Raw genomic sequence first — 27,799 nt, forward strand, 5'->3', positions numbered from 1 at the left:
ATACATGTGGGTAGCAGTGACTGACAGTCACCTCTCTCTGCAGGGAGATGATCGGGAAGTGAGCGGATCGGTGGTATGTGTTCGCTCACATCCTGATCAATAGGGCTGACGTGTGACAGTTTCAATGTCACAGGTCGGCTCTAACTATGAAGATGAGTGTAAATCATTCACCTCATAGTTCTCCTTTAAAGAATCAAGGAAAACCTCCAAAGAGATACAAATAGATACAAGCTGAAATCCAAGGTCAAGGTACATCAGTGTCTGATTGCACTCAGTTGTTTGAGCGACAGTGGACTTTAAAGAAGAAGATTCAGGAGGACTCCACTGTTGAAAAAAAGAGAAACAGATTAGAATTTGCTAATATGCATATTGACAAGCCACAATGCTTCTGGGAGAATGTCCTTTGGACAAATGAGGCAAAACTGGAGCTCTATGTTCACAGAGAAAAAAATTAAGCTTGCAAAGAAAAGGAGAAAGTTCTCCTTCAGGTCCTCTTCTGCTGATTGACAGCAGGCAGTGGGCAGGTGCAATAGCCAGCCTGCTATTGGCTACTGCAATTTAAAATAGCTAATAGCAGGCTGGCTATTGCTGTCGGCTACTAGATTGAAGATTTATCACAGCTGGCAGCAAGGGAGCAGCGGGCGGGCAAGAGGGCGGGGGGTGGTAAGTGGTGCCGGCATGGGGGAACTGCACCTGTTTCTTCTCCCATCTCCGCTGCCACCACAATAACTATGCGATTCTCCTCCCCGCTGCAGGCTCAGACTGGCAGCGGTCCCTCCTCACAGGCTGTAATCGGCTACAACGATCTGTGTCCCCTCTGACACAGACTGCTGCAGCCTGTGAGGAGAGACCGCTGACAGTCTGAGTCTGCAGCGGGGAGGAGAACGGCATAGTTATTGTGGCGGTGGGAGAAGAAAGAGGTGCAGTGAAAGAGCTGACAAAAGCCCAGGCGCCAGGATGCAATTTCTAGTCACATTGGCAACCTGGCGCCTAGGATTTGTTGAGCCCTGGGTTAAGGGTGCCATTATTTTTGTCCATGCATTTTCATTTGTTCTATTATGTAAATATTCTGTTGAAAAAAATGAAAAGAAAAGTCTGATTTTATTAAGTATAGAATAAACAATGATGGATGCCAGTGTCAAGTTACTGTATTTCCGAGAACGTTGTGGGCTCCTTCTTTTTTTTCCGGTACAGATTTGTCCAAGGCTTTTTGTAATATTTGTTACATTTTATGACATACTTTTTTTTGGTCTGATCTAGGATCGGTGAAGTGTTTGGCCCATACACACAGCCCTCAGAGGCAGAATATTGGGACATGTGGACAGCACTGAGGATCAATGAAGGCAATCTGGTTGTAGACAGGTATACTAGAAAGAAACTATAATGGTTTTGGGTCAATTTTAGGTTCTCTCTCTCTCCCTTACTGATAATTTGCGTGACCTAGCAGTAATTGAACATCATGTAACTGATGGATGTAAGCACATGAACCCTGGTATACCTGCAGATTTGCTTCATATGTTGCTCAAATATATGGTTTAAGGTAGGGATGCACCGAAATTTTGGCTGCCGAAACATCGTCCAAAAATGGTACGTTGGGCAAAATGCCGAACGGACCATTTTCCGGCCAAAAATGCGGTGCATCCCTAGGAGGAGAGAAATCTTCAGGAGGCCAAGCGGGGCAGGGAGGAGAGCGCTGTCAGAGGTGGCCAAGTTCTCCTCCCGCAATGCCCCGCTCGGCCTCCTGTGACAGGCAAATCACGATGGAGAGCAGTACAGGAAGGACACAACTGTCCACTGTCACAGAAGGCTGAGCGAGCGATGCGGGGGAGGAGTCAGCTGTCAGATGGGTCACAGGAGACCAAGCTCCCCTCCCGCACCGCCCGCTCAGCCTTCAGTGAAAGTGAGTCCGGATTGAGGGCAGTTACAAGTGCTTAGCGATCAGCACTGATCTCCAAGTGCTTGTAAATAATTGAGGACGTAGTAACTAATAGTGTATCCACAAGTTAAGAATGGACAGGAACACTCAGTATAGAGGCTTCCTATTCATTCATAACAGGGGCTGCAGAATAAGAGATTTAGGACTCTGTGTTCTCAATCTCTACTATTTCAAAAAGGGAAATATCAGAGGTATGTTTAGATACCTGGCATTTCCCCAGAGCCCCCAACAGTAAAGTAAAAATAAAATATAATTTTTTTTTTTTTTTAAAGGTTAGAAAAAAATAATTTTCGGTTTCGGCCTGACAAATGTTTTATTTACGGTTTCAGTTTGAACATTCCATTTCGGCTAGTTTAAGGCTTTTTGTAAATATATTCCCAGTTAGCTTGGCATCGTTCATTAACCTTTTTCTGTCCATTAGTATTTTGCAGTATATAAACCAGCGTAGAAAGCACAGAGAACGCTGGGTAGAAGCCCTGACCAACACATCTGTTCCTTGTAAGTATTGTTTCCATGTATAGCTGTAACACAGTTATATACAGAGATCATGTATTCATTTATAGCTGTTTTACAGCATTGGTTCCATTAGGATTCTTGGAACTAACGTCAGAACTCCAGGCAAACAGCTAAATACATTGTGAGGTATTTGTTTTACCTGCCAATGAATCTGTTCTTTCATTCCTGAGCTTTCCACAGCCCTGCCAGTCCGAAGATCTGCTGCTTTTAAAAATACACCTAAAACAAAACTATCCTCACCTCCCCTTCAGCCATCTTGATTTGCTGCACGGGGATGACACAGCTCCAGCACATGCGTATGGGAGTTCATTAATCCCAGCACCCATTGAGCTATGCATGTGCAGTTCAGTGTGTATTCTCAAGAAGATTGCACACAGGCGGATAAACACCCTTTATTGCAGAAGAGACACATTGAGGGGAATTTATCAAAACTGGAGCAGACAAAAACTGAAGCAGCTGTGCATGGCAACCAATCAGCATCTCTCTTTCATTTTCAAATCTTAACTGAACAGACTGAAGAGAGAAGCTGATTGGCCTCCATGGGCAACAGCTCCAGATTTTGTCTGCTCCACTTTTAATAAATTCCCCCCAGTATGTCTTGCTGTTGGAAATCTTCATGTTTTATGTGAATTTTAAATGTATTGATTTTTGAAGGAAGCCTTATCTGCATGAACATATGTTTTTATCTGCCTGAAATTCAAGTTGAAAGTGCACTTTGCATCAGCAAAAATGGAAGTTGTCAACAACTGAATTTACTGACAGTCACTGTCTGGCTGCATGAAACATTACACTGGAAATGAGAAGTATAAAAATTCCGAGTCTAATTAGAATTTTGTCATTATAGTGCACATTATATATGGACCACTGGACCCAGTAAATCCCCATCCTGAGTTCATGGAGCAGTACAAGTAAGTGAAACACTTTGTATTTAGGGAAGAAGAGAGTACGACTATCTAGTTTAACCAACTTGGTTGTTAATTACTTCAGTTCTCTACATGGAGTGTATCAATGTTATATTTGTGCTGTGGGCCTATTGACTGGCAATACCTTTATCATTAATTAGGATAACAAAGTAATACATACAGTATATGTCTTGGGGGGTAGTAAGGGAGAGGCAAGGCTTTCTTTTGGTGATACTGTCTTGCAAAAATTTTTTTTTTTTTTAATCTAATCCATAGACACAAAAACATAACAAAACAAAAAAAAGACATTGCTACTTACTACTTGCTACTTACTGACAGGGTTATTCACAAAAGGGTGAAGAGTTTGGAGAAGGCAGGAGAGGTGAACAATTTAGGACAATAGAGCTAAACTGGAAAGTGAGCTGAATTAGAGAATTTTTCCAGTTCAGCTATGTTGTCCTAGATTGTTCACTACTGCCTTCTCCAAACTCTACACCCTTTAGTGAATAACCCTGTTAATGTTATTCTAAGATTTGTCCCACTTACACGACACTTAAAATTATAATATTGATTCAAAGCAGTGGAAAGCTATTTACAAATGAAATAAAGGATGTTTTTATTTTCCACTTTTAATATGACACTCAATAAATAAAAAAATGTAATATTAATGTTTTGAAAAATAGTAGAAATAACAGAACAAATCAGCATGAAAATAATATTAAGGGGAGAAGGGAAAGAGGGAGTTAATTAGGCAGATGGAAGCTCATCCCTTTGATCTGCAGATGAATGAAATGGAGTCTGAGCAGTGTTTATAGACACTGTGCCATATGGTCTGTTTTCACAGCTGCTTTATTCACACAGCTACTCCCAAATGTCATTAAGACAGCCGGGAATTCCCATAAAGTGCAAAGGGCTGGGGGTGCGGCATTGGGGCAGGACAAGGCTGACACACACCCTGTGTACTTTGTTGCCCACATCTGTTTAAAGCAAAATATTAGTAGTTGGTGATTTTTACCATTTTGTGAAAATGTGTTGCCTGCTCCTGCAGAGTGTTGATCCAGACCGGCCTGTGTCTAGAAGAGAGGAGAAGGTTCCCCTTCTCTAAATAGGGCATACACGAAGTTCATACGAACGAAATCGATTTCGGAAAGTTTGTTTGACTTTCTAATCATTGATTTGGTGAAATTGAAACGTGCAAATCATAACATTCCGCACTTTTTCGGCTACTACTACAGCCGCAACATGCAGAATCCACTCAGAATATGGTGCTTGGACTTTTTTGCTAGATGCACGTTTTTGTACCACACGGGAGTTGCGCAGGTGTGAACAAGGTACATTGTTCTGTATTAGTTGTTATGTTTAGCACGTTTCCACACAACCGCATTTACTAAAAGAATGGACACTAAGCAGAGTGAATGGTCACTGAACGTAGTCAATAACAATTTCTACGTTCTTGTAAAAAATCAGTTTCTTTCCCTTTGCACATGATTGGGTATTCGCGCACAGGTTCAGTCTCCATTCATTTGGTAAATCACCCCCAATATCATTCAAACCATTAGAAATGGCAATATCTGTCAGCCAGCTTCTCTGCCATTCCGCATACAGGATATTCTGTCAGTTTACAATCTCTGATGACCTTTGTGTGATGGAAAAGCTTCTAATCTCAAGCTGTTATTTTCTCCCCAGGAAACTGATACCGAAGTCAACGTTCACCATTCTGGATGACCATATCAGTCACTACCCCCAGCTGGAGGACCCCACTGGCTTCTTAAATGCCTACCTAGGTTTTATCAATTCATTCTGAGGGCTCTTCCTAGATTTGAAGGCGACATGCTGTGGTGTGTGTACATGCAATAATAATTTTCATGAGATTTACATTTTGTAACGATTTATTCATCAGCAGGTGCTGCATTCACATACGAGTGACTAAATATCTCAGGGATGGCAATTCGGAGCACATACTGAGCCCCTCGCATTGGTTTACATTTGAGAGATAACCTGAAGCTGACTGATATATGGGTCGCTATTTAGTTGTCTTAGTAAATAAAGATATTCTGTGAGACGCAATGCATTTACATAAGAAAAAAAAGTCTTCTTGGTGGTACCTACTAACGTGAAATGTTGCTGCCTTTAGGGGCACTTCTTGAGACAGGACAAGGTTCTGCCGCCGAATAGATGAAAACTGTGGACACGTTTCATATACGACATTGAAGACCACTAGTTGAGATCTTTGGGAAAGTTGGAATATAGGGCTAGGAGTGCCTTTCTTTCTGCTTATGGTATTTTCTACAGCAGGAAGGGGAACTGTATGGTTAGCTAGTGTGTACGTTTGAAAAGCATTGTTTGTCATTATTGAGATAATTAGTCTGGCTTTGAAGCTCAACACGAAGCAGATTTGCAGCCTCTTGGTGTTTCAGGGATTTATGTTTAAGTACATTGAGCCATAACAGTATATACAAAAAGAAGGACTGCTGTATTCTCAAGGGCTTTAGGAATACTAAGCTTTTCTAGGGGATATAAATTGACTTTTATAGTGACTAAACCTACAATTTACAGAAAGTATCCTGTTCAATTGGATTAGCTGGACACAAAGGGTCTATTTATAAACAATTTGCAGGGCCCTTCGCCCTGCAAATATCTGCGAGTGTTCGTTATTGGTGAATAATGCCAAAAATGAATATTCTGAATGTTTTTTCCCCAGTTTGAATGTATTGTGTTGTAATAATACATTATGGCCCCTAGATGGAGCAGAGGAGCATGGGAAATAAGTATTGATTAGACCCCTAAGTCTGTGCAAGAAAGTCAGTATTTATAGCAACTGATCAGAATGCATCTTGTACTGATCTGATGGATGTAAAGTGAATTATGATTGGATTGCAATGGATTACTGCACTGTTCCCCTTGTTTACTTTATTGAATAAACAAGTGACACGAAACTCAGGAGATAAATCTTAAAAATGCATTCAAGTACCGTAACTATTAACAAAAATGTATATTATCTTTGTAGCACTCAGATGTAGATCCTCAAATCATCTCTGAATTCATGCTGACACTGTCCTTTCTTCTGGAGGGTGACACCGCCCCAAGCTCGCTCCTGTGGTGGCGTCTCACGTTTAACTAATTTGTATTGAAGTTATAGTCTATCACAGGAGCGAGCTTGGAGCAAGGGCTGCTTTTGATGGACAGAGGTTCCCAGTAGTGTCACTTAGGCACTTTGCAGTAGTGTCAAATCTTGCTTGCCTCAATACAAATCAGTAAACTAAACATGAGATTGTAGTCCATCACGGGAGTGAGCTTGGAGCGGTGACAACACACACAGGGACCATGAGGAACAAAAGTAGTCACCCTCCAGAAGGAAGGACAGTGTCAGCACCAATTCAGAGATGATTTGAGGATCTACAGCCGAGTGATGCACAAATAGGATACATTTTTGTTAATAGTTAAGGTATTTGAATGCGTTTTTAAGATTTAACTCCTGAGTTTCATGTCACTTTAACGTTTCACCCTCCTCAATGAAACCCAGGTGGTAAAAGTACCTTCAACCATGTTCTCGAGTCCATCAATTTGCGGCCCTGCCTCATGCCGCACAGTCTTTGCAGCTGGCTGCATCCGGCTCCTACTGTGCATACAAAGTGCCCGGCTCAATACCCAAAGGAGCCATAGGAATGAATGTGATGATTAGCAGCCATGCACAGTAGGAGCTGGATGTGACCAGGAGTTTTTGCAGCAAAGCCTGTGCAACACTGCGTAGGACCGCACAGTGAGAAACGAGAGAGTAGGCCTGAAGGCAAGTATTTTACTACCTTGAGGAGAACATCAAGTAACAACGTCTCTGAAAGTGACCCTGCACAGAAGCATTGGAGTTCTTGAGAGCTGTTATGTAAGTGGTAGATAACAACTTGAAATGGTGTATTGGTGAGATGTATGAATTACTGAGCTGCTTATACCATCCACCAAATCACAGCACCACGCTGTTCATTTCTTAAGAGGTGAAAAACTGGTGTGGAACTGTCCGCATGAGGAATCTCTCCAGAGAAGGCACAATCAGCAATAAGAATACCTTAGTATCAGCAATAAATACCTGGAAGAGGTTCTAAACTTTGCTGCTTTATCCAAAGCAAAATGTGGCTTTAATCTTTCTCCAAGTGTATGCTTAGAACGTTCACTAAAAGCTCCTATGATGTTTCAAACTTAGTGGCAGCTAACGAACATTTACAAATGGACTTCACATTGTTCCTAAAGCATCTCAAAATCAGAGATGAGATATTTCATTACATACAAATTCCTCCTACCCAGAAGAGCAATAAAGACAACAATCTGCCTCACAAATACAATAGGCTGTACTGTAAGCAACACTGTGATTGAGGAACGACATACCTGTAGGAGACCGTACATATTTACCTTTCCTGCAGCACGCTTTGTTCAGTAGAAATGGTACCATGAAACCGACATCTCTGGGGTTGCGAATCTTCTTGGACCACCCCACAGCTCTCACTGGTTCCTCCCACTGACTTGTATGTCACCACTGTCTCCTGTAATGAGGTCACCAGGAGAAACCAATGGGAGCGGGGGCAGAAGAGTCTGAATCCAGACTCTGGGGAACCATTTCTACTGAACAGAGGAGCATTTGGAGAAAAGGTAGGTTTGTAAAGTCTTCTTTAACAGCTATGTCCTTACTGTGTAAATTGTGTATATCTATAGGGTTGCTTTAAACTCCAGCTCACTTTTTTTTTTTTTAAATGTGGAAAACAAACATGGAGAATAATTAGAATCTCTGTAAGTTGTATTGCTGTTTATCTTCCTATTGGGGATATTTCTGCTTACCTTCTATCACAGTGAGAGGAGAAGAAGAAACTTCCCAAACAAGAATGGAGATAGCTATAAAAACAGGACAGGTTCTAATACCCCCACACCATAGAAAATTGCTGTATGTTTTTCCACTGGAGAGGCTTGGCGATCACCATTACTGGGACAGAAAGTGAGATGAACATGTACCCAGTGTCCAAATCCAAAATACAAACTTTTCCCTGGAGTTTTACACGTTAAATACCATATTCCGTGAAATAACATGATCATTATCAATGCTTCTACCCCATATATTTGTTACCCATTGTGTCTACAGGAGGTAACTTGTATTTGATGTGTACTGTCCCTTTAATCAGAGTTTTTACAATGTTGTGTATCTTCCTACTGAGAATTGCCACACTTGTTTTGTCCCAGTGTATGCAAACATAGCAAAGATCTCTGTAATTGAAGTATGTCCGTCTCATTGCAGATCTAAAAATCTAAATTGGCTAAAAAGAAATCTGAATATGTTCTTGTATTTGGAATGCAGCTAAAGCCTGTGTAACTGCATCATGTTTTTGAATCAAATTTGATTAAAAGATTTTATAATGAAAATGTACATGATTACTTTTACATCTACAGCACTATGATTGATTGATTGTATGTGCCAGAGCACAGTAAGTGCCAGAGCACAGTAAGTGAATACTCAATGTCAAAACTATCTGTAGGCTCAAAGATTGGGAGAAACAAGGGATGGGGGTCATGCTAGTCAGGGTCTCTGCAGAAATGTCAACTACCTCCACCCGAAGACAATATTTGGGTGAGGCAAAGTTCCCAAAGGGACCTCAGTTCTTCTAACTTGTATTGGGGGGTAGTTACCGTATTTACTTTTAGACATCAAGCAGCAGTGGCAACAATAATTCTTCATTTATGGATTGGAAAGAGGAGATAAATAGAGCAGCCTACATAGGTTTGCTGCAACTGTATAAAGCTGGCCATACACCTATAGATTATCTGCAGACTTTCTATGGTCAGATGGAAAAAGTGCAACAGATTCCTCCATCTACGCTAAACTGTGGTGGAAGAGCAGGCAGTCAATCCACAGGGAAGGGCTGGGGAGCAAGTGGAGAAACAGCATTTCAAGACACGGTAGAAAGGTAGGTATGAAATATTTTTTTATAAGGTGACCCTGCAGTGACAGGGTACAGGAGGAAGAGCTGTGGTGTCTGCTGGTCTTAACAGCCTAAATTGGGCAGAGAAAAGCATTCCTTTAGGCTCTCCTGGATCTTTAATAACGGCCTGTTATAAAATGGCAGCTAACAAGCTGATGGACGGCAGTCAAGGGTTGACCTGTAGTAATAATCAAAAATCACTGCGCTGGGAATGAGTGACTCGAAATCTAAATAACTAAATAGACCAGCAGCAACTTTGTGTATAAGTTAGTCTATTATGTGGCAAATAAGTTGCGCTCGGTCTAGTTGTGAATGGATGTGAAAGTGCTCTCTCAAAACCCAAAGGGGGGAGATCACCTTCAGATAACAAAATAAATTTTAAATATAAAGTAGATGTCTCCACTAGTGATAGTGAACTAATGTTTGAAGATGCAGAACTCAACCCGGTGGTACTCGAGTGTATTGTATGTGTGTCGTGGGTTTAGTCCAAATGGTGGTTCCAAATAGCCAGTTAAAACCCACGACACACATACAATACACTCGAGTACCACCGGGTTGAGTTCTGCATCTTCAAACATTAGTTCACTATCACTAGTGGAGACATCTACTTTATATTTAAAATTTATTTTTTTTGTTATCTGAAGGTGATCTCCCCCTTTGGGTTTTGAGAGAGCACTTTCACATCCATTCACAACTAGACCGAGCGCAACTTATTTGCCACATAAAAGGGTTGACCTGTGTGCCACGACATATATACTGACACCCTGAAGAACAAAGACTACTGCACAGAAGGGATGAACATTCTAAGGTGATGGGAGGAGAGCAAAACGATCATAGATCTAATTGTGGAGCAGTAATCCAAACCCATAGGAGTATAGATCAAATATCCTATAGAGGGCAGAGCAGGGCATCAAGACATGGAACCAAGCGGCTGCACAGGAATAAGGAATTGGTGGGTGAGATTTACATGTTTGCATTCCATTCTCCTAAGCCCAGCTTAATTTTTTAGACCTAAGCCAGATTGGCTTAGGTCTAAAAAATTAAGCTGGGCTTAGGAGAATGGAATGCGACATGCTGGGGGGTGTCAAAATGATCTAGAAAAATAAATCCATCTACGATTCTAGACCATTAAATGAAGGATGCGTTACCTAAATATTTCTTATAGCACAGGCTACAAAGATTATATCGGAGAGGAGGCCAATAAGATGGCCACATGGGTACATACTAAGCAAGGTATGCTTAGATGTGTACCGCCGTCATAACCTTTGCAGCCTTTGAGTGATGCTTATACTCTGAAGGACTTGTGTAGATCTTTAGGACTTGTTCACACCAAATGCAGAGCAGATCCGCTCAGGTTTCTGCACACGCAGTGCAGTGGGTTGTGCCACGTTTTTGATGCCTACTGGGCCGTTTTTGGTTAAAAAAATTTTTTTTCCTAGTTTAACATGGGCTTTCAGTGCGTTCCAGGCATTTGCATGCGTTCCGGAGCAGGTAAAACAGGGCTTGCTGCAGTTTTTTCTCCTGCTCTGGAACTGCACGCTGCAATGTGAACAGGAGCAAAAAATACCATTGGAATACATTGGACGCAGTTTTGATCCGGTCTGCAACTGCTCTGCTCCTGCTCCACGCTTGGTGTGAACAAGGCCTTAAAGTTGACGTCAGACACAGGTCAGCAGATTCCTATTCATTTCAGTGGCATAGTGTAGATAAACGTTTAAAGGCTGCCCTTGACTGCTTTGCATTCCTTTAGGTGAGCAGGTCCCATTGAGGTGAGCTTGGATTACAGGCAAAGTAGGTAAAATGCGGCCTTTTTTTTGCCAACACAGCATTCTGCATACATACACATGCGTCTGACCAACACTATGCTGGAATGGAAAAGGCTACTTTAAACATGAATGCCTGCGTACAGAAGCCCTAATGGTGTACCCCTGACAACTCTGTACTCCTGCCCTGCCACTCCCTGAGGCAACAAGAGAGAGAGAATGGGAAAACAAAATTCAAATATGATTAATGTCCTCCCATGGATTTACAGCTTTTCTTCTGACTGGAGTTCTGCTTTGAAAATCACTATATATCCCACTCTCCTACACTACCAGTAGCTGCTCAGAACACTATTTTCCAAAAGGTTCACTGAAATACACATAGCCCATACCATGGTTCCGGTGTTATTCACCACTATAGTATATTCTCCTACAAGGCAGTGCTGAACAGAAAACCTAAGCCTGTAGTTTCCCAAGTCACGCATATTGTATAACACCAGTTACATTTTCACCATATGCACTTATGTTCCCAGTGTGAATAAACAGCAAATACAGAATTTGTATTCAGGCAAAACATGTGAAGAAAGATCTCAGACACAACAATTTGAATGGTTTAAAGTTTATTTTTTGTAACATACAAATAAGTTATCTGAGATGCGATAAAGGTTTATAGCAAATCCCTAGGTTAGATTACCAAAATACCCCTTTCCCATTATAAGCAGCAGTGAGGCTCATCTCTCTCTTTACAATATCAAAGAGTCTGCCCATATCAGCACTGACAAGGATGGGTTGGGGAAAGCATCCACACCAAGTCCTTTCCTTTTTGTTGCTGTTGACAGCAAGGACTCAAGATCTAATAGGCTGAACAAATACCCTGTAAGCTCAACATAAAAAATAAAACCCAACCCCTTGCTGACCCAGGGCAGATCTACTTTTTAGGTAGAGCATTTAAAGTAGGGATGCCGAGATACCAAGTACATGTACAGATATTTTTCCAGCTACTAGACTCGAGGAAAAACTCAAAAGTTAGGAGGCAGCTGTCATTTTTAAGGAGCATTGGCTACGGGGCTCCTGAGATCTGGGCGTCCCTGATTTATTGTATCATTTGTTATATATACACATAACGTATATATTTTGCACCAATACCATTTTTTCCAGACCAAGTAACGATACTTATCCTCACAGATACCAATTACTGACACCAATTTGTTTATTGCCATGTGACAGTTTTTATAAAACAATATAGACTAATGAACTCAGGACAGTGGTGGAGTGCCAGGACCCAGTCACAGCTGCAACGCTGGTAGTTCTCATAAAAATGCCAAGTATCGGCACTGGTATATGTGCTTTTAACCCCTTCGTGACTGACGACGTACAGTGTACGTCGCCAGCATCGGGGCTGTTTAAACAGACTCCCGGCGACTTTTGCCGCCGGGACTCTGTTTAAACTTGTAATAGTCACTGACTATTCTGAACAAACTAATTGCTTCTCTTTACAGCCAACCGCCTTTCTACTAAAACTTACTTTCCCTGATCTTCTTCCACCACCTCAAGCAGAAATCCCTATGTAAACTCTGTGTCAGTCTCCCCCACATCTGACAACGAGCTGTTCTGACAGTGCACTGCAGTAGTGGGAGGAATGGGAGAAGGTCACAAGTATTTCTTAAGGTGCCCATACACCTTACGACCATCGCAAGACGGCAATGCAGAACGGGCAGTGTGCGCGTGCGCACACCGGCCCGTTCCGCAGCTATCGGGCGAGCAGGCTGGAAACCCGCCGAGAATCGACAAAAGACGTGCGACCGTACAGTAGAAACGGTCGCACGTCTTAGTTCACACTGCTCGATTCACGTACGATCGCGGGATTTCGCCCGATTCTCGTACGAGAATCGAGCAGTGTATGGGCACCTTAAGGGCTCTGGCTTGCAATCGGGGGTGGTATGGGAGCACAGGAGGAAGCCATGAAGAGAACCTTTTACGTTGTTCATAATAGGCCAAGTGAAAGGTTTACTTGAAATCGGTGCTGAACATTGTAAAAAAAAACACACATCAAATATATCCATCATGTCTTGATGTGCAAGCTCCCAAGTATAAAACAAATTGCTAGTAACAAAGTAGGCTGACACACTTCCTACCACTCGCAATGACTTGTGAACACAATCCTTGTCCTTTTTTCAATGTTATTTGCATTCTGCTTATCCTGGAACATGCAACAAACATTCACATTTCCAGGCATACTACTCCCACCACCACACTGCCTGATACACACCCATGACATCCATGCCCTTATCTATCCAGTCACTTCAGCTCTCTCCCCGCTCATATTTGTTGTCTCTGATAGCTCAGCCATTTTTCGCAGCATTCTTTACTATTCTCATTGCGTACTTTTCCTTTTGATGGGAAAATGACAAAGTGGTGAAAAAAATGTTTAAAGAGATTTTTTGTTTTTTAAAAATTGGTCCTTACACTATTCCTTGAAAGAGGTGTATGGGATCGTTTGTAAGAAGTGCTGTGACCAAAGTGTGTTGCCCATAAAATTCGGTGTTTTTTATTGTGTGAAAGAGAACATTTCACTGTTGGCTGAGAACAAAGTCATGTTTTGCACTGTACTGGTATAAAAAAAAGGTAAATAGAAGTAATATAATCCAGGAAAGTCCAACATATTTCTATAAGAAGGGCAGCAGGAAGAAACGCTGAAATCAATCCTATATGAAGTACATCACCAACATACAGCAAATGGTATTCCTCAAGTTGATGGCTGTGATTGCTACTTAAAAAGACTATTCAACTGCAGTCTTCTGAGAGCACATTGCTATGTCCCAATATACATAATCACAGCTAAGTGAGGCGTTTACTCATGAGGGTAACATGAGCCACAATGGTAAACCTCTCTATGCCCTCCTACCTTAATAGATACACGGGGGCAGACAGCAGAATGATGGAATCACATGGCAGCCATGTCAAGATTTTTCTTCATACTGTTTCATACTTGATCTTCCACCAGTCTTTAACTATTTGTAAAACTCATAAGCAAAAAAAGGCAAAGTATTCATTTGGGAATGGACAGAGGTCCTGAAAAGTTTTTGGTCAAGGGAGTATGTTCTCTCCAAGGACTTTAACCTACAGTAGCTAAGATGACATCAGTTGGGGTCTCATCAGTGCTTCTCACGGTCACTTGCATGGTCACACCTTCAGCTAGTGCAAGCTTGGCCCTCACCAACACATCATGGCCTCCTCTATACACCCCTATGGAAGCAGATAAAACAAGGACATTTTAGATGTTAAAGCATCAGTTGTAGGATGATAGTTTCCAAAAAGAAAATAAAATAGGAAAAGCAATGACAACTGAGGCAGCATTCAATCCCGTTATTTCATAAACACTATTATATGCTATATTGCACAATAGTCTAACAGAATCATACACAAGCAACCGGGTGATTGTCTCTTACCAGACAGATAAAGCACGTGCGAGTTCTTGTTCTCTGGCACCTTATCAGACCTCTCACATGGCTGCATTCCCAAGAACTTAATGATATTAGCTACAGCCTCTGATAAAAGAAAATACAGATGATCAGTAATTCAAAGATAGAGACAGCCAGGCAATTAACATTTTTAGCAGATCAGCCATGGCATACTCCATGGAGGTTTCCTTTAAAACCCAGTTGACGTCTCACAGCTTCTTATTTGTATAGTGACTGATTATTGTTCAGAAATGCTTTGACATCATTTCCAGCCCTCATACTGCAGTGTTCTGTGCAGGCATAGCTGAGTAACAATAAGTACTATCCTTGTCGCACTCCTTATCGATATGTCCCTTGTAGTGGGGGGTGCTCGCAGTGACTGCAGATGGTGCCGCGAATGTCAGCAAAATTGTAGAAATGTCACCAGCACACCAGTCCTTTTAGGATAGCAAAAGCTTCATTTATTGAAGTTTCTTGTCATATGACCAACAAGCGCTTTTGGGACCACACAGGGTCCCTTCATCAGGCTTTAGCATTCAAGGGCTGGTGTGCTGGTGACATTTGTACAATATAGCCGAGTAACAGACACACCCCTCTGCAAAAGACTCATTATATAGACTTGTACTACAGAGAAGGGACGGATATATCAGACAATGCTGAATTGGACTGCATTTTCTGTTTCTGGGACTTCACTTGGGTTTTAAACTTTCTCGACCACACTGAAATACTTCCATAATGAAAATGAAATCCAAATCACATACCCAGACATACATTGAATCAATACAGATGGCGTTACCTTCCAATGTCTTTGTACTACTGAGAGCAAAGGTTTCTTCTTTCTCATATGCATCGCCCACCTCATCCCAAGCTGCTCCAAAATTTGGTTTCAGCACCTTCTGAATGTGGTCTTCCAGAGTTATCTCCAGATCTTCTAGCTGTTTGAAAATACATTCATAAATGAGTCCGTGCCCAAACACATAGGACAGTCAGACATGCAGGCACAATGTGACTTCCGTCAGTTCACTTTGTCTAAAGACTACTCTATAAATGTGTACACTGGCCTGGCATTTACATCTATGGAGCAGGCAGGAGAGAGAACAGATTCAGTACTGGTTTGTTTTATCACACAAGGCCGTCCACCTTGATCAATCATATCGCCTGCAGAAAGGTGAAGTGGGCTTTTTATGTCAGTATTGCAGCTCATAATCAAACACTTAAGTATGGATCCTGTAAGGAAAGCCACTGTAGCAAAACACTCATAAAAAGTACATCAGAGATAAAATATATTCTCCTGGAAAACGACAAAAGTTTCAGCTGTTAGGAATATGTTGCTATTTCTGTACGATGCAAGGCAATCATTCACAAAATAATGATTACAGTCAGCATAGGTGAAATACAGTTTAAGAATAGACATACAGGGAACTAAGCCAAGATTATTTCAGTCCTCTTTGGGTAAAACAAGAACAACTGGAGCAGGGGTAGGAAAACTCCGGCCCTCCAGCTGTGGTGAAACAACAAATCCAATCATGCATCTGCCTCTGGGTGTCTTGCAATGCCTAATGGGACTAGTAGTTGCACCATAGCTGGAAGTTTGCCTTCCCCCTGACCTAGAGCTTTGCTCTTTTTTAATATAAAGACAATGTATCATTTGTACATACTCAAACAAGAAAAAAAAAAACCTTACAAATTAAAGGCTAAGTTCGCCTTTTTTCAAAAATTAAAGAAATGCATATTTGATAATATATATATATACATATACTGTATCTATCTATCTATCTAGATGGATAGATAGATAGATAGATAGATAGATAGATAGATACAGTGGGGCAAAAAAGTATTTAGTCAGCCACCAATTGTGCCCCACTGTATCTATCTATCTATCTATCTATCTACCTAGATAGATAGATAGATACTGTACATAAAGCATTTCTTTAATTTTTGCATTCAAGCCCAGGAAGCATTGCAACGGTGATTACTCGATCAGGGCTGCAGAGCTCAGGCTTGAGCACATTCTCATACAGGCAGAGCTCCATGCTGAGGTACGGAGTTTCAGTTAAGAGAGATGGGGAACTGCCTTAAATCAGGTCATACAGCGTCCAGCCGTCCTCGCTCTGGTTAGATGCGGTAGAGCTGTCATTATTCCCGTCCAGCCGTCCTTCCCCATCTTTCCTAACTGAAACTCCCTACCTCAGTACAGAGCTCTGACTGTATGAGAATGTGCTGAAGCCTGAGCTCTGCAGCCCTGATCGAGTGATCACCGTTGTAATGCTTTCCAGGCTTGAAGGCAAAATTGAAAGAAATGCATATTTTGTTTTTTTAATATTATTAAATACCGTATTTTGCGGTCCATAAGACGCACCGGACCATAGGACGCAGGGAGGTCTGGCGCGCCTTATGGAGCACTCGACAGACTAGCTTCTGTCACAGCTTCTATGACAGAAGCTGCAGTTAGTGACCGCTGAGAAAGGTGGCGCTGTTATTACAGCGCCACGGTCTCAGTGATGACACAGAGCAGGCGAAGAACGTCCGTTCTTCGCCTGCTCTATGGTGATCTCGATCGTCGCCGCTGCTCGGTTTTAATACGAGTGATCTCATTAGATCACTCGTATTAAACGAGCAGTGGCTCCTACTACTCGCCCGGCGCCCGAAACTGCATGTCTCGGGCGTCGGGATTCGCTCCATAAGACGCAGGCACATTTTCTCCCTCCTTTTGGGGGAAAAAAAGTGCGTCTTATGGAGCGAAAAATACGGTATGTATTTCTTTCATTTTTGCAAAAGGTGAACTTAGCCTCTAAGATTAACTGCAACTTGGGGATGTCACGAAAATCTACCCACTACTTAGACAAGGTTAGAATAAAAGTTTGTACATACCACATACTCATCACTGTATCCTTCATCATCAGGAACGCCAGTGTGGGGATCACAATCCCTGACCACAAATTTCATTGTGCAGTTAAATGTGCACGACACTACATTTGAAAATACAAGCAATTTAATAACTTGTAAGTACATATTAAATCTAAACTTCAGGCAGATATAAAAAAATGAGTTATTTACTTAAAAAGATTACCTGCAATTTTAAATTCAACTATATAAGTGCATTCATGTATGTTTATAAATGTGGACAAGACCTATTCAGATTTTTTCTGGAGTATGCGGTCCAGTTTTGGGCACCAGTGAACAGAAAGGATACCCTCGAAATGGAAAGAGTCCAGAGGAGGGCAACCAAACACATAATGGGGATGGAGGACCTGAGCTATGAGAACAGGCTACAAAATGTAAATATGTTCTCATTGGAAGTAAGGAGATTAAAGGGGACATGATTTTCATGTACAAAATGTTTACCGGGGATAGTAACATTAGCAGTAAACTTTTTACAATTACCTCCATGACAAGGACGAGAGGCCACCACCTAAAATTAGTGGAGAAAAAATTTCAGCACAAGGGGCGAAGGGGTTTCTTCTCAGTTAGATCAGTCAGAGTCTGGAACTCGCTGTCACATGCTGTGATTTCAGCTGAGAGTGTGGAATCATTCAAGAAGTGATTGGACCATTTCCTCAGAGACCGTAATATACAGGGGTACAAGTACCCTTAAAAATGAGAACACAGAAGGGACCTATACATACGCACACACCAGTAGGACCATACACACAATAGGTTGGGCTCGATGGACATGTGTTTTTATTCAACCTCAAATACTATGTAACTTTGTTACTTCAGATACTCTACAAGCCAAACAAGACCTGCTGTTCCCATTTGGTCACATGCTAAAATAGTGTATAAAGTGGATGAAGTCAGTCCATCAAACTAACACATACAAACATGATGGCTTGCATTCAGGGGTAAAGTGTAAGTTACTACATAGGATTATATATGGTTTACACTGTGTTAAGATAAGGATTGGTTCCCGGAAATGTAACTGGATGGCAAAAAAGTTAAGTGACCATACCTGCGGTAGACTCATCCTCAGGAAGCCTGACCAAAGTATAACATATACCAGGTTGGTTATAGTGAAGACTCTGAGCTGGAACATAATAAACCACTTCATGTCCTTCTGATGGCTCCATCTGAACAATCACTTTTGTCAGCAGCTGGTCATTCAGTGTATTTGTGCAGTCAAACTGTAAAGCCAAAGTTAAATGACACACGTCAATTTACAGTTACCAGCATATAATACATGCACATTAATACAGTAGTGCTGCCCGTTACTGAAGCATACCTATAGGAAGAGGAAAAATCCTGCTCACCTGAAACACAATGTGATCTGCAAATACATGCTTGATACAGCGTACAAAATATTCCGTTTCAGCTTCTGTAAGCTGCACAGACTCAGAAGACTTAAACAGCGGACCCAGATTTTTGAATTCTGGAATGGCAGCCAGTTGTTCTATAAAGAGAAATGGAAATCGCAATGAAACAAAATACATAACTCCAGGGGCCACCAAGTACCAATTAGCTGATAGGCAGCCCATCTTTGCCTCATGCATTAGCTGTGTTAAAGTGCACCGCGCCCATAATACAGACATTAGACTATTTACTTATTTTTGGCGAGCAGTAAAATAGGATTTTTGTTCACACCCTAAAATTCTGGAGTCTACTGAGGGACACTGGTCTTAAACTTGTTGGGATATACTGCCACTTACAGGTTGGACACGAGCAAACAAAAAAATGTAGCCCAGCCCAGGCCCACAACGAGTACAAAAGTCCTATTTTCGTTCTCGTCCACTGAGGGACAAATTCTTAAACCTTTGGGACATCTAGAGGCAGTCCAACTGTGTGTAACACAGCAAAGAAACGCTCACAAGCCCAATCTATATATCAGGAACTGAAAGACCTTACAACTGAAGTTGGCACTAGATGAAGCCACAATGTCCAAATGGTAGAACATGTGAACAGGAGGCCAGGTGGCAGCTTTACAAACCTAGTTGCCTAATGCAGCAAAGCCTAGGAGATGCTCACAGATCTAGTAGAGTGAGGCTTAACAGGAAAGGGTGGAACACAATCCTTGAAACCATATGCCTGAATTATGGTCTGTCTGAGCCACCGAAAAATGTTGGAACAAAAAGGGCTTATCCAGGATAACAAAAAGGAATCCATCTTCTTGAAAGAAGCAGAGGCTGAGAGATAGATTTGCACTGCCTGAACCACAGACAATAGAGGACATTTTCCTTCTGGTTAACTGGAGTGGGAGCTAGAAGACAAGGAATAAACCCACGGAAAATATCTTGAGGTCACAAACCCCTAGACTTACATCAAGTGAAATAGGTCTTCCACATCCGAAGACAGACCTTGTGGGAAGTAGACTTCAAAGTCATGAGCATTGTAGGAATTACACTCTGTGATGCTCCTCTGTCCCTTGGAGCCTGGGCTTCAACAGCCATGCCATTAAAGCCTGCAAATGTGAGGCAAGATGGCAAATCGGCCTTGGAACTAAAAATCAGAACAATCTGACAGTACCAAATGTGCATTTGCCAAAAGTCACAAACTGGTGGTGTAGGTGTCCCACTGCAGAGCTTAGAAATCGTTGGTGCACTGAAAAGATGGACACATGGAATTAAGCATCTTTGATGTCCAAGGAAACCACAAAGTCTCCTTGGTGGAGAGAGGAGATGACAGATCTGGTGGATTCTACCTGGAACTTTAGGGCTTGAATGTAAACATTCAGAGGCTTGAGATCCAAGATTGGGTAAATGCCCCTTTTGATTTGGGAACAGTGAACAGGTAAAACCCCCAAACTGTTCTGCCACAGAAACAGAGGCGAAAAGTGCTCCCAAAAGGTCAAGAACACCTTAATGCAGAGGTCAGTATGTTTGAGCATTTTGCAGGCTTAGAATGCCAGGCTTTGCGGGTAACAGGGAGCAAGGTTTGAAGGGTCTTGAAGTCAAAAGAGTGGAGAAACAAAAGGGCCACTTCTTGACAGACAGTGACGGAGACTATTTCGCTGCCTGCTCCTTAGGCTTTTTCTGTTGGCAGAGATTGCTGACAGTAGCACGTATGATGATATTATGAAGATTCGGTCCAAAGAGATAGTGTCCCTCAAAGGCCGTATGGATCAAATGCTTCTTGTATGTAAGTTCTGCAGTCCAGCACTTTAGCCAAAATGGCCTATGCATGAGCACCGACAGGGAACACATGCAAAACATAAGACAGGAGGCTTCCAACAAAAACGTCACAGCTGAAACTTAATGCTACAGCCATCTGCTCCACAAGTTCAACAAACAACGAATCAACAGCAGCAGTGTTTGGATCCATTTTAAGGGATTTTAACCAGTCAACATGGTTTAAGAAAGCAAAAATCAGAGCCAGAATTGGGTGTAGTGCGGGACCCTGTAGTGAAAACGGAGCTCTGGAAAGGGCTTGCAACTGCAATAAGAATCAGTTGGGTCCTTAAAAGTAGGTGCATCCTTCGCCAGCATGCTAGTCACCATGTTAAGGTGAGATAAGGTGGGATCCACGTTGGGAATAAAAGTTATTCCTTCTCAAAGATCACAACAAAGACTTAAAAGGAGAATTATGAGGCGAGTGAAAATCACTCAGTCTCATAGTTCGAGCCGACGTGTGACAATGAAACTGTCACAGGCCGGCTCAGTAGATCGGGAAGTTAGCGAGCACATACTGGCGTTCGCTCACTTCTCGATCCTGTGCCTGCAGAGAGCCGTGACTGTCACTCACGGCTCCCTGCAGGGACTCCCCCCCTGCCCGATCCTCCAGCGCTGACTGGCGGAACGGATGGGGGAGGGTACAGCTGGCTATGCCTCTAGATAGGCAGAGCCAGCTGTCACTCACGCAGCTGGTTGGATTCAGACAGTATTGTCGGGATCCCTACCGGCAGCGGCGTCTTAGTATACTGCGAGCTGTAGCTCGTGGTATACTGAGCTTAGGGTGACGGGAGGACGCTAGTTTGTGTCTTCCCTTTACCCTAAGGAGAACTATGGGGAAAAACACTGACCCCATAGTTCTCCTTTAATCTGCTCTCATAGAAAACCGCAATGTCTGCGCAGTGAAGTTTGAAAATGAATTTCCTCACAATGCCTATATAGATACAGAGGTGAATGAGGGCTTTTCCTGCTCGTTCAGAACATGTAAATCATTAAGCGCGCATGATTTCATCACAGATTATATTTAAAGACAAAAACTTTAGAGGAACTAAACTGCCAATATCTAAAAAATAAAAAAGTATCATTTTGAATACAGCTGGTATTAGTGCCTGAATTTATCTTTACATCACTTTCCCGTAATTCTCATACACATTGGCACTTATACTAGGAAAGGAAGAGCCATCAATGTCAGCCAATAAGGATTTTTTGCAGTACATAGAGAAAGCTGCTGCTTTTTAACTGTCAATTCAACAGATGGGCTAGAGAGGTGACAGCAATGTATTCGGCTTTAACAATTTCCAATTACTAAAAGCAATGAAACAAAATGTCTAACACCTACTAGGTAAAAATGAGCATTATGTTAATTTGAAGAGTGCAAATGTTTCTATTTACCTTGAAATATGTCTTGTCTAACAGGTACCCCTTTAATATGTTGCTTGCTGGCTAATGGAGCGAGATCTAACACAAAACAAAAAATAACATGGAAAACGTTTGTGAAAACACTACATGCCATAGAGCTGAAAATATTTGTAAATATTTCACAAAATTCAGATTTTTTTATTCCACAAAAAACATTGACTGTTGTTAACAATATGTAACCCATATTGAAGAAACAAACTATAAGAAACAAACTATAAGACTTGCACACCTTTTCTTTGTGATGCACCTAGAATGTATTATAGGTGATCTAAGCTAAAGGTTCAGTTGTGCTTTAACCACTTGCAGGCCGGAGTGTTAGACCCCCTTCCTGGCCAGGCCATTTTTTAGTATTCAGCGCTGCGGTACTTTGACATTTATTCCGTCATGCAACGCTGTACTGAATCACAAAAAAACTACAATGCCTAAAATTGGCCATAGGCGACGCTTTAAAAGCTTTTACCGCTCATCAGTTTAGCGTTATCACTGATTGATGGCCCTAGAATGATTGCTCTCACTGCGACGTTTGCGGCGATATATGTAAAATGTGTGGTGTAATCTTTGTTTTCGCACGTAGGCGCACCCGACGTGCATTTACGTTTAAATGTGCTTGCACCCAGGGGAGTGGGACTTAAATTTTTTTGGGGGGTGTTTTTAACCGCTTGAAGACCAGGTGTTTACACCCCCATCCTGGCCAGGCCATTTTTCAGCGCTGCAGTACTTTGACATTTATTCTGTCATGCAACGCTGAGACACATAGAGCCTTCTCTTGGTGGTATTTAATCACCACTACGGGTTTATTTTTTACTATATTTAGGGAAAATTACTGAAACTTTTGAGAAAAAAAAAGCGGTTAATATGTGACTCTTTTTTTAACTTTTTTTTTTACACAACTTTATTGCCATCACATAGGGGATAACAAGCCCCCTATGTGATAGCCAATATACAATGACAGATACTCTTTATGGAGACACCAAGGGTCTCTAAGACCTGTAATGACCCCCAAAGAAGCTGATGAAGCACAGATCTACTTCACCAGCTTCTTCTTTGGCTACAGCAGCCAGAGAAATGACAACTAAAGGCGGAAGTAATGTAATGCACATCGCTTCTGCCTTTAGAGAGAGGAGGAGAGATCAGCAGTGGGGGAATGCTGATCTCTCCTACCACCTGCCGGGAAGCATCCGCCGCCTGCCCGTGTATTTACAGTAGGCGGACGGCAAGCTGATAAAATAAGTTGTAGAAGACTGCATGTCGTTTGACTATAGTAATGCATACTCATGCTTGCTCTTTAAAGGAGAACTATGGGGTTAAGGCTTTTTCCCATAGTTCTCCTTAGGGTAACGGGAGTACGCAAACCAGCATTCTCCCGTCACCCTAGGCTCAGTATACCACGAGCTGTAGCTCGCGGTATACTGAGACACCGCAGTATACCGCGAGCTGCTGCTCGCGGTATACTGAGACGCCGCAGCTGAAGCGGATACCGACAGCCATTGTGATGGATCAACACTACCAGGAAGTGTTAAAACTTTGCTTGATTGAAATAACCCAGCATTCGAATGAAGCAGAGAGTATACTGAAAGCTGCTGCGGGTAAATGCCTCTGTGTACCTGCACTTCATACCCATCAGCACCTTTCAGTGTTCTTAGACAGTCAGGCCCAACCCTGCCCCACTCCACCCAGTTATGCTTACCAAGCCACACCTTTATACCACCTCCCTACATCACCAAAACCCTTGCTAACAAAATGGGGCTTCCAGGTATGGAGGAGCATACCAAGTATGACCTCAACATGTGACGGTGCTTGGCCTGGGCGGCCAATCAAGAGGTCCAAACAGTGTCATGTAGACGGTCCAAAGACATAATCTCTCAATTTAAGCACCAAGATCAGGGCTTCGAGATAAGAGGATGCTGACGTGGAGGGTGGCAAAGGTGTGAAGCTCTGGAAACCTGGTGGATGAATTACCTGCAGACACACGTTAGGGTCTGTGTTGACGGGCTTTATGATTATGTCAATGGCATCAGTTTCACATAAGTTTGAAACTACTCTATGAGCATTCAGAATTTACTGACTCGTGCATTTGAGCTGCAGCGGACTTCTTTCTGACTTTTCTATGACCGGCTTCACATGGATTTTGCATACCAAGACTTGTACAGAAATGGAAAATCTGTTTGCAGTGAGCAAAGCCTGTTGACACAGGCCCTTACTTTGCCCTGACTGTGCAAAGTGACAATATCTCTTCAAAGTGCTCACTCTTCATGAGTGAGTTGTTCCTGTGTGACACTTCAGGCTGGGCAGAAGCTTGTTTCATCAAGTATCTAAGGCATTTACCTGTTTTCTGCTCCAAGAAAGGGAAAGTGGAAAGTGGGACAGATTTCATGTCAAATGGTTTCTCAGATGGCTCCAGTGTATACTGGTGTAAGGCTTTTTCTAGTCCAAGCACAGAAACTGTCATACCTGTAAAACACCAATTCATAAACAAGTGCAGCCTGCTAGAGCAACAACAATAATGCTAAATAAGTGCAAAAAGGAGAAAGTGACCAGTAAGGAACTATAAAAAGAAAATACAAATGACACATAAATAGCACAGACCATTCAAAATGTAAGCCGCACTGAGGGGGAGCTGTTTCTGCTTTAGTACATTGAAGTAAAACGTTGCTCTGTCCCGGACCTCATCATCACTGTCCATCATGCACCTGTAAAGCATATGACAAATTCAGGAAGCAACAAATAACACCAAACTAGTACGGTTCTCATACGTTATTCTCCCACAATGTACTGAGGCTGCCTCCTGCTCTACCTGTAACTAAGTAAAAAAAATAAAGACAATTTCTTATTAACCGTGCAGTGGGGCTACCCCAGCACTGCAAGGGTTAACTGCTCTTTTATGTCTAGGCTCAAAAATAACAAAGTTATACTCGCTCAAAGCTCTGAGACGGCTTCTATGTCGACTGGTTCTTCCAGTGCCTCTCCCCCTCCTCTGCAGTGGTCTAAGGTCCAGTAAATCATCAACATCTATACACAGTGTATAGATGTGAGGATGTTGAGGAAGATTCCAATGCTGCAGGGAGGGGGAGACGGGCTGGAGGGAGCTCTGTGACAGCTTGGAGCTTTGGGCGAGTATATTTTTGTTATTTTAGCACCAAGACACAAACAAGCATTTAACCCTTGCAGTGCAGGGGTAAGCAGCCCCTACTTTGAGTAGGATCTTAAAACCTCACTTTGTAAAGAATTCCAGGATTTATACATTTTTTTATTAACCCTTGCAGTGGGGCTAACCCGCACTCCAAGGGATAAGTGCTCGTTTTTGTATAGGTGCTAAAAACAAAGTTATACTAACTAGGGATGCACCGATGCTGATACTAGGGAGTATAACTGATTGGCCGGGAAGCAAGCTCGATGCTGATTGGCTGGGAAGCCGGTTTCCCGGCCAAGCACAATCAATCAAGCATGCCAGACAACATGGAGCCAGATTGCTCGGGAAGCCGGCTCTGTGGCAGCGGAAAAACACCGGTATCGGTACATCATACTCGATAGCGAAAAACCGCCATCGGTGAATCCCTAATACTCACCCGCAGCTCTGAGCCAGTCAGCTGTCACAGCGCTCAATCCAGCCTGTCTCCTCCTTCGCTGCAGCATTGAAATATTCCTCAGCATCCTCACATCCATACACTGTGGGGGGGGGGGATTCATCAAAACTGGAGCAGACAGAATCTGTCAATCATCTTCTCTCTTTCATTTCCAAAGCTTAACTGAACAAACTGAAATGAGAAGCTGATTGCTATGGGCAACTGCTCCAGATTCTGACTGCTCCAGTTTTGATAAATTTCCCATTTTGTATAGACGTGAGGAGTTACAGGACCTTAGATTGCTGCAGAGGAGGAGAGACACTGGAAGGACCAGTCTAAGAACAAGCTGGCTCAGAGCATCGGGTGAGTATGACGTTTTAAAATTTATTTTTTTAGCTTAGACAAAAAAAGTGCAGTTAACCCTTGCAGTGTGGGGGAATAAAGAACTAAAGAAATATTGGAATGAAAAACTCATACCCCAATCACAACCTCGCACTTGCCACTCATTTTAACCAGTACCCACAAGAAGCAAGGGTTTGTGTTATCTCCAAAACAAAAGCAGGCAGAATTACAAAAAACATGAGTTGATTACCTGATAACTCTGTTTCCAGGAATCTTCCAGGACAGCCATCGAGATATAGGATGATCTAAGCTTCCTCCCAGGAAAGAAGATGAACCCGCATTCCATTGAAAAGCATATGCACCCTTGAAGCAGGAGGTCTCACACTAAGTACAGCCTCACACACTTTTGACTGAAATAAATGTACTGAATGGAGATCTGCATTATAAAATTACAACCTCAGTGACGTTTAAGTTTACTAAACAAATTAGATTAAAATTAGGGATGCAGCGATACTGGTTTTTTTCAGTAGCGAGTACCGATATTTATCTTTCTGTACTCGCCGATACCGAGTACCGATACCAGGCAAGCAGAAAGCCGGGCAGCGCGTCATTGCCCACTGCCCAGGAAGCCGGCTCCATGCTGTTTGGCCGGCCCGATGCCGATTGGCTGGGAAGCCAGCTTCCCAGCTAATTGTTATTGAGGCGGCCGTTTGGCCGGCTCAATGTTGATTGGCCGGGAAGCCGGCTTCCCAGCCAATCAGCATCAAGCCGGGTTCCTGGCCAATCAGAAAGCCTTGAGAGGCGCCTCATTACTCGCCGTCCGGCTTCCTGATTGGCTGGTAAGCCAACTCCATGCTGTATGGACGGGAAGTCGGCTTCCTGGCCAATCAGCATAGAGCTGGCCAAACAGCATGGAGCCAGCTTCTCGGCCAATCAGTAACTTGGGTGGTGAGTCATTACCCGACTCCATGTTCCCTCGTGCCACTGCCGGTCAGAGGAAATCTTCCTCTGACCAGAAGTTCCGGTATCGGGGAAGGTATCGGAGAATTTCGGCGAGTACGAGTACTAATTTAGTATAGAATTAAACTAAATAACATGAAAAATTGCTTTGATTGCTTTTCATGCACTTTGGTGTTTCAGGCCCTATGTGGTGTGCACTTTAAAGTGGACCTGAACCCAAAAAGGGAAGATTTGTTATGTTTTACTAAATATCTAGAAATATTACTTGCGCTTAAGCAATACCCTGAAAAATTTACCTTTTGTTTTGAATTCCTCCCAAACAATATCAATGTGTCTAGCCTCATAGCTATATACATGCAGCCCCACACTGCTATGTCATTATTGTGCTGCTGTCTGTTTACCTTGATAATTAGAAAAGCTATCCTTGATTCTGCTAATCTGCTTCATTCAATCTCTGATTCTCTGTTGGTTCTGAAAAATTCCCCAATCAGTAATCAGACCATCAGTCAAAGGAGAAGAGACAGCGCTGCCTTAACATGAACCTGCCAGTGACTTATCTCTCTGCTTGCCTTTACATGCTGATCCTGCCAGAAATCCAATGCTGCCTTGTGCACTCTGCAGTTTTATCTTAAACAATGTTTGAGAATAAGAAGTGTGTTAGGACAACAGAACACATCTCCCTCTGTTATATAGTTAAGGACAATGGTGTATATCCATGGGTACATTGCAGTGATTGTTATCACCATGGGAAAGAAATTGTGTTACTGACAGGATCATAAGGTGAAAATGAGGGGAAACAACATAACAGTAATACAGCCACCACATCTAAGGACTGGTAAGTTGTAATATATCCCTATTACTTTTCTCTTTTGTACTTTGATACAC

At 42.4% G+C, this 27,799-nt stretch overlaps 2 protein-coding genes across 2 annotated transcripts in view; one reads left to right on the forward strand and one right to left on the reverse strand.

Annotated features, from left to right (window-relative positions):
* The window catches only part of MEST, a 25,655-nt gene extending 20,294 nt beyond the window's left edge, over positions 1-5,361 (forward strand). Inside the window, exons 9-12 of the mRNA XM_018566277.1 lie at positions 1,261-1,362; positions 2,358-2,434; positions 3,297-3,360; positions 5,041-5,361. Of these exons, the coding sequence (XP_018421779.1) occupies positions 1,261-1,362; positions 2,358-2,434; positions 3,297-3,360; positions 5,041-5,158 (361 nt within the window). The 3' untranslated portion in view covers positions 5,159-5,361. The remainder of the gene's footprint in view (positions 1-1,260; positions 1,363-2,357; positions 2,435-3,296; positions 3,361-5,040) is intronic.
* An 8,655-nt stretch (positions 5,362-14,016) lies between these two features.
* The window catches only part of COPG2 (coatomer protein complex subunit gamma 2), a 46,237-nt gene continuing 32,454 nt past the window's right edge, over positions 14,017-27,799 (reverse strand). The window contains exons 16-24 of the mRNA XM_018566450.1: positions 24,636-24,739; positions 24,375-24,500; positions 22,023-22,088; positions 18,780-18,919; positions 18,482-18,653; positions 17,404-17,501; positions 15,329-15,467; positions 14,521-14,619; positions 14,017-14,317 (exon numbers count right to left, since the gene is read on the reverse strand). Coding sequence (XP_018421952.1) covers positions 14,187-14,317; positions 14,521-14,619; positions 15,329-15,467; positions 17,404-17,501; positions 18,482-18,653; positions 18,780-18,919; positions 22,023-22,088; positions 24,375-24,500; positions 24,636-24,739 — 1,075 coding nt within the window. The 3' untranslated portion in view covers positions 14,017-14,186. The remainder of the gene's footprint in view (positions 14,318-14,520; positions 14,620-15,328; positions 15,468-17,403; positions 17,502-18,481; positions 18,654-18,779; positions 18,920-22,022; positions 22,089-24,374; positions 24,501-24,635; positions 24,740-27,799) is intronic.

The sequence above is a fragment of the Nanorana parkeri genome, unplaced genomic scaffold (assembly GCF_000935625.1).
Source record: "Nanorana parkeri isolate BGI_ZX_2015 unplaced genomic scaffold, ASM93562v1 scaffold27, whole genome shotgun sequence".
Classification (NCBI taxonomy): Eukaryota; Metazoa; Chordata; class Amphibia; order Anura; family Dicroglossidae; genus Nanorana; species Nanorana parkeri.